This window comes from Corticium candelabrum, chromosome 7, assembly GCF_963422355.1.
Source record: "Corticium candelabrum chromosome 7, ooCorCand1.1, whole genome shotgun sequence".
Lineage (NCBI taxonomy): Eukaryota > Metazoa > Porifera > Homoscleromorpha > Homosclerophorida > Plakinidae > Corticium > Corticium candelabrum.
Genome location: NC_085091.1, coordinates 6,913,898 through 6,932,336, shown reverse-complemented (window position 1 = coordinate 6,932,336; position 18,439 = coordinate 6,913,898). Strand labels below are relative to the sequence as shown.

The 18,439-nt window shown below is 43.4% G+C and overlaps 4 protein-coding genes across 4 annotated transcripts; 2 read left to right on the top strand and 2 right to left on the bottom strand.

Annotated features, from left to right (window-relative positions):
- Positions 1 to 9: 9 nt before the first annotated feature.
- On the bottom strand, positions 10 to 11,330 carry LOC134182419 (collagen EMF1-alpha-like). The gene is made up of 10 exons (XM_062649821.1): positions 11,213 to 11,330; positions 11,027 to 11,156; positions 3,628 to 3,681; positions 3,030 to 3,092; positions 2,930 to 2,974; positions 2,808 to 2,861; positions 2,713 to 2,757; positions 1,326 to 1,456; positions 1,144 to 1,258; positions 10 to 866 (listed from the first exon to the last, which is right to left on the bottom strand). Exons 1-10 carry the CDS (start codon positions 11,221 to 11,223, stop codon positions 222 to 224), a joined length of 1,293 nt encoding a protein of 430 aa, XP_062505805.1. The 5' UTR covers positions 11,224 to 11,330; the 3' UTR covers positions 10 to 221.
- A 580-nt stretch (positions 11,331 to 11,910) lies between these two features.
- Positions 11,911 to 13,117, bottom strand: LOC134182192 (nuclease EXOG, mitochondrial-like). The gene has a single exon (XM_062649566.1). It carries the CDS (start codon positions 13,114 to 13,116, stop codon positions 12,118 to 12,120), a length of 999 nt encoding a protein of 332 aa, XP_062505550.1. The 5' UTR covers position 13,117; the 3' UTR covers positions 11,911 to 12,117.
- Positions 13,118 to 13,256: 139 nt separating this feature from the next.
- On the top strand, positions 13,257 to 13,765 carry LOC134182005 (histone H4). The gene has a single exon (XM_062649316.1). It carries the CDS (start codon positions 13,288 to 13,290, stop codon positions 13,597 to 13,599), a length of 312 nt encoding a protein of 103 aa, XP_062505300.1. The 5' UTR covers positions 13,257 to 13,287; the 3' UTR covers positions 13,600 to 13,765.
- Positions 13,766 to 14,066: 301 nt separating this feature from the next.
- LOC134182577 (uncharacterized) lies at positions 14,067 to 18,402 on the top strand. Its single transcript, XM_062649998.1, has 2 exons — positions 14,067 to 14,566; positions 18,100 to 18,402. Exons 1-2 carry the CDS (start codon positions 14,067 to 14,069, stop codon positions 18,245 to 18,247), a joined length of 648 nt encoding a protein of 215 aa, XP_062505982.1. The 3' UTR covers positions 18,248 to 18,402.
- Positions 18,403 to 18,439: the final 37 nt, after the last annotated feature.

Genomic DNA, 18,439 nt, shown 5'->3' with positions numbered 1-18,439 from the left:
GTATCCAGATTACATACAGCACAGCTTTGTCCACGGCATAAAAGCGAAAAAAGTTTTTCGACAACGATTGCATTGTGCTACTAGCTCCATACAGAAGCTCCAAACATCCTCAGGTGGCATGACAAACCGCTACTACATGCACTTACTAAACCAGCTACCTCACAGACAAAAATGAAAACACACTGACACATTAGCTGTCCTGGCCAAAACATTGTTCTGCGTTACTGCACATATATGAATGCAGTTTGCGGGAAGAATCCGAATTTGATCCCAGCTCGGTAATGCAAATTTTCTGTTGTCGTTCCAGTCGCAACACAACCATAGTTATCATAGCAGCTGCTTACTCCAATTCCTAAAGCATAGTCATCCAGCCTGCACTCAGATCGCCCCGAGTGGTCCCCAATGCATCCGATGCGACAAATTGTGTGACGTTCTGCGACGTTGGGATTAGTGGAGTGGGCGCATCCATCTCCTAAGTTCAGTCCGCACCACTGATGGTTGGCTGGAAAGGTCATATAAGGATTGACGCCAAACGCAGTCGCAAGCGCTTGAAAGTCGTAATTCTCAGCAACAGTAACGCCAAAATTGTTAGAGAATAATTGAGAAAGTGGTATTCCAAGATTATGAGTGAACACAGCACAATTGGTGTGAGTTCCGTTGTAGCACACTTTCATTTTCTGCCCATGGATACTAAGCCATCCTTTGTTTTTCATCGAACTTACTGCACTAACGTCTGCAGCTGTATCTGGCGCAATGAGCATGTTGTTATACCAGTATTGACTAGCTGGAGCCCACTCTGAACTGTTTCCGTGTGCTCGAGCGACGAGTGTCCATCCTCCTCCTCCTGAAGTCATATCACAATATGTCTGCATATAACACAAACACGAATGATTAACATATACAATGTACAAACCCCCAAATGCAAGTGCTTGCGTATGTGCGTGGCAATCACTTAGACTTTAATGCTACAATATTGTGCAACATTTCTGACGACTGCAGTGAGAGGAAAATCTTTTGTGGCCCATAGGCTTCTCTGGCCTCGCCCCACAGTTTCTACACTTCTCTATACGCTAATTGTAGAGTTTACAGAGGTCGCGTTTGGCAGTTGTATTTGTTCTAATTTTGTATGTAACAATGAATCACCTCGTACAGCGCTCCTCCCGCGCTGTCAAATAGTAGGTAAGACTTAGAGTGCTCGCTTCCTTGTAGACCACTGTCATACAGCTCTTTACAGCTACCTCCGGCTGAAGTTCCGAGTCTAAGAACACAAAATTGCAATTATTGTTAACTTACGTGTATTGTATCTGTATGATAAATACCAATACTTTATAAATTTCCATTTTGAGCCATCGCACACGATAAGATAGCTGAGGTCTGGGGTCAAGAACGTTTGGCCTGTGTTCTCAAACATGCAACTTTCACCTGCGTATGTTGGTATTTTGTCGATTTCATGGATCTTCAACCAACCAAGAGTTAGATACAAGTATGAAACACACTACACACACAACACCACAGCGCATACAAGCACACACACACACACACACATACACACACACACACACACACACACACACACACACACACACCACCACCACCACCACCACCACCACCACCACCACCACCACACCACCACACCACACCACACCACACACACCACTTTGCACCACCACTCCACACAAGAACACTACACCCAACACCACTCCACGCCACCACTTCACCCCACCCCACCACCCTACACCACACCACCACGCCACCTCGTACCACCACACCACACCACACCACACCACACAATACCACACCACTCCACACAATACCACACCACACCACACATCACAGCACAGCACACAATACCAACCCACCCCACGCCACACTACATCATCACGGTACAGTACACCGTACTCACCACGCTACACCCCCACACTCCAGCAACTCACTCACGCCACCAAAAAACTCCACCCCATCAAGCCACTTACCCCACCATGCCACCCCACCCCACCAAGCCACCCCACCCCACCAAGCCACCCCACCCAACCAATCCACCCACCCTATCAAGCCACCCAACCCCACCAAGCCACCCACCCAGCAAGCCACCCCACCGCACATTACTCTAATCTAAGCGGTAAGTTAGTGCTACGTCCTACATACATATGGAAGACAAACCTAACAAATTAGAGATGTTAAGTACACATACAAGAACAAAAAGAAAATAGACGGCGTACAGAACAAGGGGTTTAGCCAACTTTCTACATTTACATACAATAATTGTCTTAGATTTAACAGCCAAATCTTTTAAATTATTTTAAAGAAGTGTTACATCAAAGCAACACAAATATTCGTCATGTGTCCGAAAAATATATTTTGAATAAGTTATCAAAGTGTTAATGTATTTTGGAAATACGTAAACTATTGTTTTGAACAATCCCATTATACTGTTATATAATGCTGCTAAACAATTCATGTATAGATGGTAGATGATTCTTTTATCTCAAACATGTATTTTGTGTATGTGGTCATGATCAGTTACCAGTATCTTGTGCTAATATATGATGCAATATTTCTCGTAAGTGTGAGTATGCAAATAACTTATACAATACTTTAGTCGGCGCATAATTTACACATAAATTGATAGTTTAGTAATTTCAATCAGTTACAATAATTTACTAATGCATGCTAGATACGTGCATTGTTTTAAGACATGATATATGTACTCACAGAAGATCCAGGAGGCCCTTGTGCTCCTTCATTGCCTTTAATACCCTAAAACTGCAACGTGATGCATCGGGCAGCACAAAATTAATCTGTTATACCATATTGCCTTTAGTTCCTTTCGGTCCATAGTGTCCATACGGACCTGGATTACCCTGACATAATATATAATAACAACCACAAATGTAATTATGATTTATAATTATACAGAAACGTCACTCACACTCGGTCCAGGAAGTCCTGTGTAACCTCTGTTGCCTAGCTCACCCTTAAAATATACAGAAACATAATGCATGAAAGAGAAGAAATATCATGTATCTTACCTTGATCCCCTTTTCTCCCTTTGGTCCATCTGGACCAACTGGGCCAATGTTTCCTCTGAGACCCTAACGTAATAGCAGTTACAGACATATCGTATAAGATGAAGTATTGGCGGGGCGTTAATTTCGCGGATTGGCGGATTTTCCAGCGACCGCCAATATAAAATCCGTCAATAATTTTGGCCACCGAGATATACGGGTATGACGTTATCTTGACGTCATCACCCACGTTCATCAAGCATTAATTGATTACTAGCGATAACAATGGCAACAGCATAGGAATCATTTGGGTTCTGTTCTTCACGCTTACACAGCAATTCTTCATCAATAGTTGTGACACAACGAAGCCACGGAAATGTGATGGTCACGATTGCAGCTGTCAACTGCAAACTCCCCCATGGCGGCACGTGTCAAGTGAGTGGAGACTAGGGTAGACGCCTACATCAAATGCAACAGCGACGTGCAACCGCCAAAATAAATCCGCCAATATGCTCTTCTGTCCATTTCTTAGCAAACCGCCAAAAATAAGCTTTCGCTAATATTTCATCTTATACGATAATTATAATTATACAAAACCATCGCTACTGCTGCTTGTACTCACTTGTACACCATTTGCTCCTGTACTACCTTTGAAACCAGTAGCACCCATTTCACCCTAAGAATCATTAAGTTAAATAACATTTTTGCATTACATTTATTTGTTAACAGCTATCATTGTAATTACAAACTACAAAGACTGTTTAATGTAGATACGGGTCCTTCAGTCACGTGGGCCTGCGGGTTTATTGTAGCGCGAAGTTGTGTTTCGTTAATATGTTCACTGAGATATTACATTTGGCGACTAGGATGGAACAGCATAGGACAGCATGTGACGGGTTCTGGCTTCGAAGATTACTTAGACAGGCTCGAGCAGTTCTTTGCCATTGACGTACCCTTAACTGACGGACGAACCTACTGCAGAGCAAAGCGCAAAGCACAAAGGTATATTTATGTCATCGATTGGCACGAAAACGTATACTCTGCTTTATGGACTACTGCAACGCAAAAATCAAAAATTATTTTTGAGCTAAATTTAAAGATCTACATATGTGTACTTTAGAAAATATGAATTAGATTTTTTGCGAATGTATTGACAGAATGAGAGCAGTTGAAAGTTACTTCTACAATACTATTTCCGGAATGGGGCGTTGTTAGCACACTGACGTAAGTGAAGGCAGAGCGCTATCATACATACTAAATAGTAAGGCGAGTGGGTCAATAGCGGCATGTTGGTGCGGCCTTGCTATGCGTAAGGATTCGGAAATCGATTCAGAAGATTTGTCGTCGTCGGAGTCTTCGTTGAGCGAAGTGCTGGAGCATGCGGGAGAGCAATCTCTCAGTCCGTCGACATCATCATCTGAATGCAGCAGAAGACGTTGGATCTGTGAAACCGTATATGTTTGAGCCACTCGCTGACAGTGCATTTACTATTGAATTGCCCTCATCTGCAGATGTTGACGAACGCAGTGAACGGCTGTCTGACATGTCGTGGTAAGTCCTATTGCAGAAGCGGAAGTCGACAGCTGCAAAAGAAGTGTCTCCGCTAGATGTGATTGTGATTACTAATTATGAGTACTGTGCAAGTGTGTGTGTGCGTGCGTGAGTGTGTGTGTTTGTTTGTTTGTGTGTGTGCGTGTGTGTGTGTGTGTGTGTGTGTGTGTGTGTGTGTGTGTGTGTGTGTGTGTGTGTGTGTGTGTGTGTGTGTGTCTGTTGCAACGAAATTGCAGAAGTTCTGCCTAGAATGAGAGAAAGCGACGCTAGTTTGTAGTGAATCGTAGATCACCCTGGTTTTCGTTACAACTGTCTTGACGCACGGGTACAGTACTGTACTGAAAGCAGCATACTATCAGTATCGCCAAGAACATGGAACGAGAGCGATACCGCCGTCTGCACGTGAGTATACGCAACCCCATCATCATAATAAGTGCTGCTGTGTTTGCTCTTTCAGAAGACATCACAGTCTGTGAATGTTCGCGCCTCACTCCTTCGACAGAAACAAGAGCTTCCTTCAACAACTGAAAGTAAAACGATTACGTATTTGTTTGTTTTGGTGATCAACAGGCAACTGCGCTTACTCTAGCTCTTTCTCGCTTCTCGAAGCCAAGCCTCTTCTTCTTCTTCTTCTGGGGTGGTTGCGCTGAGCAGAATCAACCTGCTGTACGAAAATGATTGGTACTACATCAGACTATAGCCTTCTCTCTTGCTGCTGAGTCCAAAGCTTTGAACACAACTTAGTCTCTTGCTCAAAACTGTCTTCTTTGAAGTGACAGCTGCAAACTCTATAGTGCTCTTGCCATCCGTCTCCTTGTACTTAGTTGTTCGTCGAACTTGTTTTCCCCACCGTTTACAAAGGTGTGAATTTTTTGGAAATCGAAATACACTTAATCAAGACTGACCAGAGTTTTTGCAGCCTCCTGCAACACAACGCCGCACCATACTCGAGTATCACAACAATGGATAGGGTGACTCCAATGACGCCAATGTGCTAATCTGCACCATTCTGGAGATGAAAAACGGAAGTAACTTTCAACTTCTCTCATTCTCTCAGTGCATTCGCAAAAAATCTAATTCAATTTTTTCTAAAGTACACATAAATAGATTTTTAATTTAGCTCAAAAATAATTTTGATTTTTGCACTACAGTAGCCCTTTAATTAAGCACCTAGTCACCAAGAGAAGAGCTGCGAGGAGTTGAAGGGCAGTCTTCTTCTTCATTTGAAATATACGATTGGTGATCTCAGAGAGATTCCATTTCCAATCAAAGAAGAGTATAGAAGGTAAAACAGTTTCACAGTTTGCTGTAGCAGTCAATCCTCTAGCTACCACTTGCATATATGTGCCCGGTTAGAACAAGCTGAGTCGAAAGAAGAATCTAAGGAAACGTGAAAAAACGATTTTGGTCAGATAGTAAACAGCGAGTCTCCGGATAATGTGGATAGAGAACAATCAGCATTTGAGCAAAATATAAGAGGCAGTACATAAAAAGGCGAAAGAACAGTGGTGGTTTGTTGAAATTTATTTTCTGTAAGTAGAAAAGGCGTTTTGATGTTTGAAACGAATAATGCAGCTGGTCCTGCCATGATTGAGGCGGAACATGTGCAATGTGCTGGAAGGATTTTGGATATGCTTGAGCGTGGCTTTGAATACGGCATTCTCTTGTACCTCAACATTTTTTGCGGTCATTCTTTCTTGTATTGTAAAGAAAAATTAAGGCAGGAGATGTGACTGATCCAAACAACTTATGGCAATTGCTTTGTCGTCAGAGATATCAAAGGTGTCTGGACACATTTTTCTTGATTTACGGCGGCTTTGTCATCTTGTGAGCAGCAGTTGGGTTTAATTACGCAGGGCTGTGGGTATGCTAAATGCTTCTTCGTGTTAAGAGAGACTATTGACTTCTACGATTGTCTAATGGAAATAGAGAAGTGTATGTCTGCGCTTTGGGCATTTCTAAGGCATATATGACGGTGTTTCATATAATCGCCCGTTTACAAAGCTTCGGAGGAAGCGTTTGTCCGTCTAATTCGTTAGGTGTTTGGAAAGGTGGCATTATTCCCAAACGATGCAAGTTAAGTGTGGAGACGGTATCTCTAGTCCTGTGAAGGTAAGAAATGGAGTAAGACTAGCTAGGGAGTGTACATTCTTCTTCTCTATTTTACGTGTACATCTATGATCTTCTATAATGGCAAAGAATGCAGTGCAGACCGTGAAACAAGACTCGGCATAAATAGCTCAGTAACCCATTAGTGAAAAAGTGACGTTTCTAGTACAGTACAGCCTGCAGGACCACACCACCCTTCACCACACGGGTATATTTCCCACGAAGTCACTCATGGGGAGACGACTGAAATAGAGAATGGACCTTCTTAGTTCTAATCTGGTTGCGACAATACGACAAAAGCAAGGGTAGCCAAAATGGAAGTCCGAACCATGATCAGCGAATAATGCAGCGGAGTGTTAACGTAGGAGAATGCATGGGTATTCGTGAAAAACTATGCAGAGATAGACCAGGCGGTTACCAGGAACAGTGGTTAGGCGAAGGCTCCAGACGTCCAAGTCGCGGGTGAAGTGTGGCGCAGATACATGGACCAGTTGAGAAATCGCCACGGAACGACTACTAACTACTACCACGGCAATCCGATGCAACGAAATACCGGATACACCGGCAAACTATAGCTACTGCAAATGGCGAAGAGGTTATCGAGACACCTTGACAAAAGAACAAACATTTCCAGCCGGCACTCTATAGTAGCAGATCGAACCACAATGGCATTTAACCACGGTGGTGCAACACAAGAACTAGCGTCGGCACCGGCCTAACGTCGGGGGGGGGGGGGGGGGGTAGGGCAGGCTATATCCCCACAAACATTTGGGCGTGTCACTTCGCTTCAAGCAAAACCATCATTTTAAGTTACTAAACAGTGACAGTTCTTAGTCTCAGAGTAGTATGTTGACGATCGATGACGACGCTAACTATATCTCTGTGACAATACACATCATCATTTCAGTATGATAGAACCAGTGTCGAGAAGTCGTGGACACTTAATTAAGGAGAATAGAATTTCACGCGGCTCCGCTACCTATAATGATTTGCTTGCACTCCACGGTACTCTCTCCACATGTGTATTCTATCTATTAATAAAAAACTATAGCTAGACCTATATTGTTTGCTAAACTACGAAATGCTAAAATTGGTCAACGTCGTTTGCACTCAATTGGTCTTCTAGATTTTATTGTCATCGCGATGCAATTAAATTTTGACGATCGCAGCAAGCCATGAAAACATTTTGGCAAGTACGGTAGCAGTGTTTCTACTCCTTTATACGCACACTGACGGTACTCAGTCCCACAGTTTATTTGTAACCTGAAATTGATACTAATTTACTTAGATGTCTACAAACTGCGAGCTAGAAAAGTAGAAAATGAGCGGGTTTTTGTGTGTGAGAAATGGACGTGATTTGCAGCTTAATTTACCAGCCTCCCCAAACTTGGGGACCACGCTACGTCTGTGGCGGAGGTAACCAGCCCGGAATGCCAGCCGCAATACATAAGAGACACTCATAAACCTACTACCGAAATGGAATAGAGTCGTTTACTATAATATCCGACTATAAAATATATCTGGTGGACGTCGGAATCAGGCCTCCGCAGTCTCAGACAGACTAGACTTGTACGAACCAACGACCACATCGTTTGTATACAATCTTCTAGCTTTCTATAGCGGTCGATGTTAGTGATAGCTGAGCGAAAAGAAAATTGTAGTGTGTAGTGGTCCAATGGAACCACGCAGATACGGCTCCACTGTCACGTGGGTTTCTTGTTTTCATATTACTGCATGATAGGTGTAGTGACCATGTTTAGGACGAGCTGTAGAAATCTATCTCGGAGGGCGAAATCTGCCTACAAGGGCGTGAAACTAAACAATAAATCATTACGTAATACGTATGCATGCATGTGTACAGCGTACAGCGAAACAGGAAATTTAAACACATTAACACTACAGTACTGTCGTAGATATTATGTCTTCTTAGGTCTCTAATTGTATCTGCAGTTCACTTCATAGCTTTTCAGAGTTTTCACTAACCGAGCCACATACAGTTTGTAAAGAGTCTCAATCATAACTAGGAAAGTTGAAAGAGCACGTTCTCCCATGCAGTACATGCCCTCACGGTTCCTACGCCTAATTAATAAAGGCCTGTCCACATTAGACCAGACTGCACTTTGAAAACGCTACCTCCGCCTCATTTGCGATATCACGTGACTGACGACCGTTGCGTACGTGTGGCTTCTTTGCTTGTGGAAAACTCTGATACAGCGACGTAAAGTGAGCGAGAACAAAGACGAGTGAGGAGTGCTAGATGTAGTCTCGCGCAGCCAGCCCCTCCCCCTTTCTGACATCCGTCAGAAAGGGGGAGGGGCTGGCTGCGCGAGACTATGCTAAAACTTTAGATGTTCCGACTACACGCGTAGCGTACGTGAAGGTAACGCCTACTATTTCTAATTGGATCGAAGTCAGATCGCGATCCAGCTGCAAGTGTGGACAGCGTTGCGGTCGGATCGCGATCGGATCGCAATTCAGTTGCCGGTGTGGACAGGCCTTAGGATACTTTTCTCAAACATGCCTGCGTTTGTTCCGAACGAATGTCCGACTTCCACGTTAGGTAGCCTCTCCCACAGCTTCTGGTGGGAGGGGCAAGCGTAGCTCTGTACAGATCGACAGACGTTGTGCACTGTTTGTAGCTAGTTGGTTGTACGAAACCAGAACGCAGTGGTGGCTGAAGCTCCTACAGATTGGGTGTGCCGGCAACAAATTTCCAGAGTCATATGATCATCCGCTTGTTTGAAAAGCTACTGTCCTTATAGGTTCTATATAGCTTACGAATTTTGAAACGTTTACAATATCCATTATATAATTAATCTCATACCAAACACAATACATGATTCCAATGAAACAATTACCAAGCACTAGTACTAAGGCCCCAAAAGTACTTCATTCGCTCGTCGGTACAAGAAACAAAATCGGTCAAAACGTGTACCAAGTTCATGTCATACAGTAGCTCTTTGTGCACATGAAAGAGAGAACAGTTATTTGACCTCTTCTTCGTCATAGTTGATTGTAGGTAGGCCAGTAGCCTCCTAAGAGTAGAGAAGGCTCTCTCTAAAGTTGCGGATGCTACGGGTATTGTAAGTTAAAGACGCAGCAGCTTGTGAACTTTGGTTACCACCTTCTGCGTCGAATTAACACGCCCTCGAGATGCCTGTATCCGCGTGGTGGGCGTTGCATGCCTGGTAGGACGGTCAACAGAGTCCATGATGTGTGCGCAGTGGCCTACCTGGTGATTGGATTGGCAAACATATTGCAGAAGTACATGGTTCCATTTAAGGAGATCCAATTATTGGGAACTCAGACACCCCAATTCATTGAGAGGTCTGTCGCCCCTCGACACCCCATCTCAGCCACCACTGGAACGCGAGTGGATGTTTACGACAGAACAACTTCCACAACGTCCAGGCAAAACTCAGAAAGCACAGTGGAAGATTGGGTACACGGTACCGTAGTTTGAAGGTACAGTACTGTACGGTGAGCAAGCCAAAGGGCGCGTACGTACATGTACAGATCGAGAAAATCTGCGCGTTCTAGAACGACGTCTCTTGGTCTTCACGTGGAGACCGCCCAAGGCTTAGCAATACGTACCGCATGCACGTGTGCGTACAACGTAGAGAACAATTGCAAGCATTATCTAATGACACCCTCAACTGATCATTCATAACAAGTCACCTAACACACGCGACCGCATACATTATGAGTTGTAATTGCATCTCATTGAATTAATTAAGTTAGTTAATGAATGAACCATTTATTCGCTGTATCTATGAATGGTGCATGTGTAATGCTTGTGTAACTCTGTTGACGAGTATGTACAGTACTGTACTGTGAGCAAGCCAAAGGGAGCGTACCTACAGGTCAAGAAAATCTGCGCGTTCTAGAACGACATCTATAGGTCTTCACGTGGAGACCGCCCAACGCTTAGCGATACGTACAGCATGCACGTATGCGTACAACGTAGAGAACAACCGCAAGCATTGTCTAATCACACCCTCAACCGACTACAACAAGTCATGTAACACACGCGACCGCATATATTATGAGTTGTAAAGCGATCTCACTGAATTAATTATTGAAGTTAATTAATGAACCATTCATTCGCTGTGTTTATGAATGATGCATGTGTAATGCTTGTGTAACTCTGTTGACGAAAATGTAAATCATTTGCTGTTGTGCGTGATTGCAGCTTACTACTGAGGTATGTAGGCTAGAAGCTACCAGTGCGCATGCATGCATGCAGTACCGTACTAAACAAGACAGCAAGCAATGGTCGTACTAGAGTGCTGCCAAAAAATTTCTTGCATTAACTGCAACTGCATGTGTATTCGATTTACTAGTGAAATTTACTGGCTGACCTTTTCGCCTTTCTGATTACTGCATTCACACTTGGGCCAGGGCCGAATATCAGGAAAATCGGTAAGCTCGAATGGCTCGCTCGACGAGCATAGACTGATCATCACACAGAAATAGAAAAACGACCGCATCCTGCAAAACATGGAATTAGTGAGACAAGCAGTTTTGCTCACATGCAACTGTGTTACCTTAGCTGCATGTCCTGCTCGTGGGATTTTGAAATCACTAGACAAGCGTTTGTTTATGCAGAGAAAATGCACTGGGAGAGTGTAACGTGTCAATGAGCACAATGACGTGAGGTAGCGGTAACGTCTAAGGTTCCTCCTCCCGCGGCACGTGTAATTAGTTCAGCGACTGCGCGGTAGAGCATGGCTTGCGAGGCTCGCTGGATGTATCAATTTACCAATTACACATCCCGTATGCAAGACATGATTGCATCACATACGTTTACTGTTTTAGTGAATTAACAAAACTGTGGTATTGCAAGAGTGTTTTACCATTCTGTTGATGTTACCAATGACAACGTTAATTAAAGGATACATTTTGTATTCCAACAGAATTCATACAAATGATCATCATTTAAAGTTGGTAATAGTCTGTTTACGTATTGATCAATCTATAGACACTGTAGTTGCTTGTTTAATGCTACTCAGCCGACTGGCCTATTGAAGCCTGTTATCATCAATTAGTTCAATCACCAGCTGCATAGGTATACAGATCGATGTGAAAGACTGCCATTTGTTTGTATGATTGATCATCATAGAGACAGAGTACACATCAGTTTTAAAAAAAAGAATGATTCTCTTTCTAAGCAAGAGTAGCTCCATTCATCTTGTTGCATGTAGCCATTCTACTGCATCTTGAATAAAATTATATAGACTTAATAAACATTTATAAAAATAATTTATTGAATACAATTGGCAAATTGTGGCACATACATCACATTACAGCTGTTACACACATATAAAGTAAAATGCTTTCAGCATATTGATAAACTACAAAATGTAGCAACAAGTTCTAGAAAACTACACCGATATAACACAACAAGCAACTTTCTCAGAATGATAACACACACCTCGTGTACAAAATCAACCTATTTTTGTTGAAATTGTTTTCGTTTATTGAGATATGCACCCTTTAACTTCTCAACTAACCATGGATGGCTCTTTTTTACTCTCCTCCATACTGTTTCTAGCCTAGGCAATGAGTATGCCCCTTCAATTATGCCTTGAAAAAGAGATAATTCAAACTCTGGACTGTCAAGATGTTTGCATCCATCTCTTTCACACAAATCCTCTGTTTGTCTCCTATCTAAACGTGGAAACATTTTTGCACCGACCATTTTCTCCACTACATCAATTGGTCGTTGATAGTCAATTGGTTGTTTATCATCAGGTATGTCCTTGTTTGGAACAACAAAAGCTCCAATAACAATTTCTTCATCGTTTTCTCCCACTACCACCTTGAAGAGATGGGTTGGAACGGCAACATCATTTTTTCCTATCACATCATATTTTACGAATCGTCTCCCGTCATTTGTTGTCAAAGGTAACCACAGTGGACCAGATACAATTTCCACAAAGTTGTACCTTCTTGCCAAAGAACGACAGTACCGCTCTAGTTTGCACCAAAAATAAGCATTATTGTCAATGTCTTGAGGTACAATGTTTGTTAGATAGAAAGTATCGTTCATGGCCTCCTGGCTGTGTTTGTTGTCTCCAGCAGGAACCATGTGACCACGTGACCATCCACTATCCCAATAGTCATCATTTGATGAACGAAACAGACGAGGAACATAGTCATCACACTGAAACTGAGATTGTTCCCTTGTAGCTGTGCCTCTCAGATTATCGAGTGTGAGATGTTCGGCCACCCACACAGGCACTTTCTTCGCATTGTCATAGAGCACCACGTGGTTGTTGTAGTGGTACAAATCGCTGTTGAATTCTGGTAGCCCGTATGCTAGAGAGAAACTGGAATAATCTTTTACCACAGTTTCCTCGTCACTAGATTCAAGAGTGCGAAAGATTGCCTTGTACGCAGCCGCTCCGGAGAGAAATCCAAGTGCTGCTCCAGCTAAGATACGTTGCATGAAAAAGGATCGGATCGAGTCGCACTACCCTAGTGCGTTAGACTAATTGATGGACCAATCACAGCCTATGAAAGTAAGGCTCCCGTTCAGGTCCGCCACATCTCTACAAAGCGGAAATTTCAAACTTCGGTCTTCAGTCAACGTCTTGTCAGTTTGAGCGGCAGTATCAGTATGTCCGGTCGTGGCAAAGGAGGTAAAGGTCTCGGAAAAGGAGGCGCCAAGCGTCATCGTAAGATCCTTCGTGACAACATTCAGGGCATCACCAAGCCCGCCATTCGTCGACTCGCTCGTCGCGGCGGAGTGAAGCGAATCTCCGGCCTCATCTACGAGGAGACCCGCGGGGTACTCAAGGTCTTCTTGGAGAACGTCATTCGTGATGCAGTCACGTACACGGAGCACGCCAAGCGAAAAACAGTCACTGCCATGGACGTCGTGTACGCCCTGAAGAGACAGGGTCGCACTCTGTACGGCTTTGGAGGCTAAAAGACAAGCAACAGACTTTGTCTTAGTTTGCTTGAAACAAACCGGCTTTTTTAAAAGCCACTACTTTTATCAAAGAGAATTAGAACAAGACTGGTTCTGTCGTCTGTTCACTAGGCTGTACCCTAAGTAAATTTTTAATCTAAATATTTTTATTTGTGTACGTGTACGGTTGCATTGTTTACAATACTGCTGAAGTGATGTAAGAATCAATAGGGTTTTACGATGTACATTGTACTTACAGTCATAAATACTAAGCTAACGCGCGCTAGCTTTGTTAGTTGCCTCGAAATTCCAGTCTAGAGCGTGCGCTCTTAGTGTGTTTTTAGTATGTGTTTATGCGTAGAGAAGAGCTCAATCCTGTAGAATGACGTACGAGGAAACGTATACTCTAGGTGTGCCAATTTTATTAACAGTGCCGCGTACGAAAAACAGAACTTCGAGCGAAGTTGCTTATACGGGAACGTAAAATGGCTCGTCGGCGAAAATTTGTGTATTCGTCTCGTGTTGCGCAACTGGTGTCTCTAAGACGTCAGAGAGAAACACCCGAAGAAACGAGGATTCGTCGGGAAAAAGGTCGTATAGCCAATGCGGCGAGACGGGCGCGTGAAACGCCTGAGGAGAAAGAAATCCGAAAGCAAGCAGAACGTCGTATGGCTGCACGCAGAAGGGCTTGTATTAAAGAAAGGCAGAGACGAGAGAACAAGTCTAGACTGACTAGACAGAAGAGTGTACGATATATTTGTAGAGAGGAGAGCCTACACCATGTTAGTGACAGAGGAAAGGTTTGTAATCGAGTCGTTTGTAAGTATGGTCTTAGGAAGATTACGAAGGGAAAGAAGGAGTGTGAGGATTGTGAAAGAGACGTCGACATTCATCATGTGAGAGGTCAGAAACATCGATCACGTGACCACCTGAGGACTAAAATACACGAACATGCGCAAGATCAGAGCCGTATACGGGACCCGAAGTAAGATTAGTACGAGACTAACCGTTAGTCTAGGTACTATGGCGTGGATTGCACGTGTAATGCCATCACGACCATCACACAGATAGCTATAGGTGGGAGCTAATTGTATGCCAGGCCTAACAGGGTTCCAGGTAACAAAATAAGTATAGTTAATCCATACATAACTTATTCCATAGTCTAGAGTAAAACTACTAAGCTAACGTGCGCTAGCTTCCGTTTGTTTTAGTATGTACACCTGTAGAAAGACATACAGGCGAGGCCGTCACATGGGCCTCAAAAGTGGGGAGACTCATAAATAAAGCTAAAAATGTGACATCATAGTCGCTGAGTATGTAATTATTGAATAGCTCATGAAACCGTTGAAGCTACGCCTATCCGCCCTGCGTACGCCGAAGGTCTGGCCACGCGAGACTAGTTAGCGCTTACCGTAGTAGCCTAACCCATAGTTCGTACTAACGTGATGCCCTTACATACAGGGGAACGGCAGGAGCGAGAAAGACCAGACTGACAATTTAATGTAGAAATTTTCGAGTCTGTATATTGCGGCGCGTACAAGAGAATGGGACTGCGAGCGCTATTATTTATACGGGAACCTAACAAAATGGCGTGCCGTCGAAAATTTCGATTTTCTTCTCGTGCCGCGCGAAGAGCGTTTCTAAGACGACAGAGAGAAACACCCGAAGAAACAAGGATTCGTCGCGAAAAACTTCGTAAAGCCAGTGCGGCCAGACGTGCGCGTGAAACGCCTGAGGAGAAAGAAATTCGAAAGCAAGAGGAACGTTTGAAGGCTGCACGCAGAAGGGCACGTCGAGACAAGCGGAAACCAGAGGACATGTCCAGACCGACTAGAAAGAAGAGTGTACGATATATTTGTAGAGAGGAGAGTGTACAACTTGTTTGTGACAGAGAAGAGGTTTGTAATCGAGTCGTTTGTAAGTATGGCCTTAGGAAGATAACGAAGGGAAAGAAGGAGTGTGAGGATTGTGAAAGAGACGTCGGCGTTCATCATGTGAGAGGTCGGAAACATCAGTCACGTGACCGTTGGAGGGCCAAGTGCGAAGATGCGCAAGATGAGAGTCATATACGGGACCTGGTGTAAGGTTTAGTAGACATGATGGCATGGATTGTACGTGTAAATGACATTATGGCTATGCCATGGGGTTTCCATTTCCATGGTGATTGGGCAATTGTGGTCCAGGGTAATAAAATTGGTCCCATGTGAAAAGTAAAGTATATCTATAGATAATTTATTATTATTTTATAGGAGACCTGGTGTGTGTGTGTGTGTGTGTGTCTGTCTGTCTGTCTGTCTGTGTGTGTGTGTGTGCACGCGCTCGCGTGCATGTGTATATGCGTGTATGTCATTGTGTGTGTATGCCTGTGTGTACATGTGTGTGTGCCTTGAAAACAGCAAGTCATGGTGCCACCAAACTTTCCTCACACACATCAAACTGATCGAGGCAAACAATGAAGGTGCCCTTCCAGAATTTCTTGTGATGATGAGATTTCCTGCCGATTGAATCTGCCTCCTTTCTCTCACTTGAATTTGTATAGAACAACACATCACATCTCCACCGTATCTGAAATAGCCATTCCGATGGGACAGTACACATGGATTGTGTCGTTTATTACCAGTGACATTGACAAAAGAAAATTTTTTAGTATACCCGGGTCCTTATAATACACCTACCTTCGTTTACCCGCCTGTGTGGGTCGAATAGCTGCCACATTTGCTACACCTGATTCGTGCAACGACAGAAACACCTTGGAGATGACAATGTCCAGCGAAGGTGTCGAAATAGCTGCAACTGCTGAACATGATTTGGTCACACATACAGGGAAGTTGTTATCCGGGAGTTTGTTCTTCCATGTAATTACCGCTTATGCTTTTACACTTACGTGGGAATCCGTGTCAATTTTTCTGGCAACTGTAGGATGTCAGTTATCCGAATGCGGAGTGCTTTGAATTTGGTGGCACTGTGACTCACCGTTTTGGAGGGACACACACGTACACACACAGGAATACACACACAATGACATACACGTGTGCATACACACACACACACACACACACACACACACACACACACACACACACACGCATACGCAACAAAGTGTAATGTCAAGTTAGTAACATTATATGTTAAACTACTTTCTCGTTATTACCTGATAGAGTGCAGTCATGTTCGGGTGTTTGTGCAATTGTTGTGCAGTATACGTGCGGATTCGGTGTAATTGAATGAGTGTAATTGAATGAGTGTGCGTGGGCAGCCTCGGAGACCCGGGAACACATGTTTGTGCACCAGGAGAGTTACACTGCACATACAGACATTACAGAGTTCGAAATTCAGCCACAACAAATGCCTGTCCAAGGGACAGTTTGAAAATTTTTACCTGCCCTGGCCTGTCTGTATGTGCAGTGTACAAGAGTAAACAGCAAATGTGCTCTTGATTTTTTATAATTGTCAACTGCTATTGACAATGCAGCCACAACACTTGTAAAAGCTTGTTCTCAATCTGAATTATCTGACTCACTGCAGTAGCGCAACAGGGCGGTCTAGATCTGCGTAGTGAACTGATCTTGGGATGTCATTGACTGGGTACTTTGTCATTCCGAAACGGAACAAACTCATGTCGCCTGCATGCTTCCCGCGAGAGACTTTTTCCACGTGAACCGCAGTTGCCCGGGTAATTAACGATGCAATGAGCAGGCACTATAGCCTCAAAGTTCCAGACTCTCATTTTTTAGGAGACGGTCTGGAACTTCGAGGCTAACACTCCCTGCAGAGCCGAGTTGTAGATATACGGCTCTGACTCCCTGGCATAGAATCTCAGCTACCCTGGACATACCCATACTATATGTGATTTATTTGTATCATGCTACGTGATTGATTGCTTCATGCTACCATTGAATTTTGAACGCTGCAGTAAAGTCTGTTCGATAATTGGAGAGGACGTGGGGAAAACCCGTATCTCCTGAAGCGGATGTCCTAGCTGGTTGATTCCAACATCATTTAAAAGCTCACAAGGAGGAGGTTCCAGATTAGTTAATGAATACTGTGATTGGTTCTTTATTACGACACAATTAGTAACTTCCTGCATGACACTCACTTGGCCCTGCTCTCCTCTTGCGTTTACATCAGGTGTCTGATAACTTCAAAGTCACCGCTATAACGCCCACTACTTGAAGGCTGACGGGGACCTACTTTGAACTATATGATTGATAAGGAAAACAGCTGTAGGTAGCAAGCTCATGTAGTGGAAGCATTGGTTGAATCTTTGAACCTAAGTTCATAGCTAAACGTTTCAAACTAGAACCGTTTATTTCACTAGCAACGCCCATCTCTGCTCTTCTATTCCTTATCCATTAACCGCAGTTCCCATGTCCTCTCCAATTATCGAACAGACTTCAGTACCTATTTTGTATATGTATAGTACTATCAAGGAACATGGATGTTTTATTACTTAATAAAACATCCGAGTTGTATTATGTTATGACTTGTATTATGTTATGACGTGTAATGGTTTTACAGGATCGATCAACATCATGAGATTATGACTTGCTTCTTGTCTCCTACGCGGCATTTACGAAAGGGCAAAATCGAGAATATTGTAGAGAAGATCAAACAGAGAAAGAGTTGCCACGAGACAACGAAAGTGGAAGCATCGTTGACTGTATAGCCCAAAGTACATGTACTTTATTTATTGGTGATTGTTGATATCAATGTACTCAGTAAATTGTGATGAGAGCTTGCCTGTGGTGTTGTTATCCGTTAATGTTGATGTATAGAAATAGTAGCATTTATATAGAGATTGATAATTAATTTTGCTTCTGAGTTATGCTAATAGGAGTACCATAATGCTGGTGTGTGT

Excerpts from the sequence above, each read along its gene's own strand:
- LOC134182419 (XM_062649821.1), bottom strand. Across the intron at positions 3,093-3,627 it reads CAGGAGCAAATGGTGTACAA|GGTCTCAGAGGAAACATTGG; the intron begins GTGAGTACAAGC and ends CTATTACGTTAG. Across the intron at positions 1,259-1,325 it reads TCAAAATGGAAATTTATAAA|ACTCGGAACTTCAGCCGGAG; the intron begins GTATTGGTATTT and ends TTGTGTTCTTAG.
- LOC134182005 (XM_062649316.1), top strand. The coding sequence starts at position 13,288 with ATGTCCGGTCGTGGCAAAGGAGGTAAAGGTCTCGGAAAAGGAGGCGCC.
- LOC134182192 (XM_062649566.1), bottom strand. The coding sequence starts at position 13,116 with ATGCAACGTATCTTAGCTGGAGCAGCACTTGGATTTCTCTCCGGAGCG.
- LOC134182577 (XM_062649998.1), top strand. The coding sequence starts at position 14,067 with ATGGCTCGTCGGCGAAAATTTGTGTATTCGTCTCGTGTTGCGCAACTG. Across the intron at positions 14,567-18,099 it reads AGCCGTATACGGGACCCGAA|GATCGATCAACATCATGAGA; the intron begins GTAAGATTAGTA and ends ATGGTTTTACAG.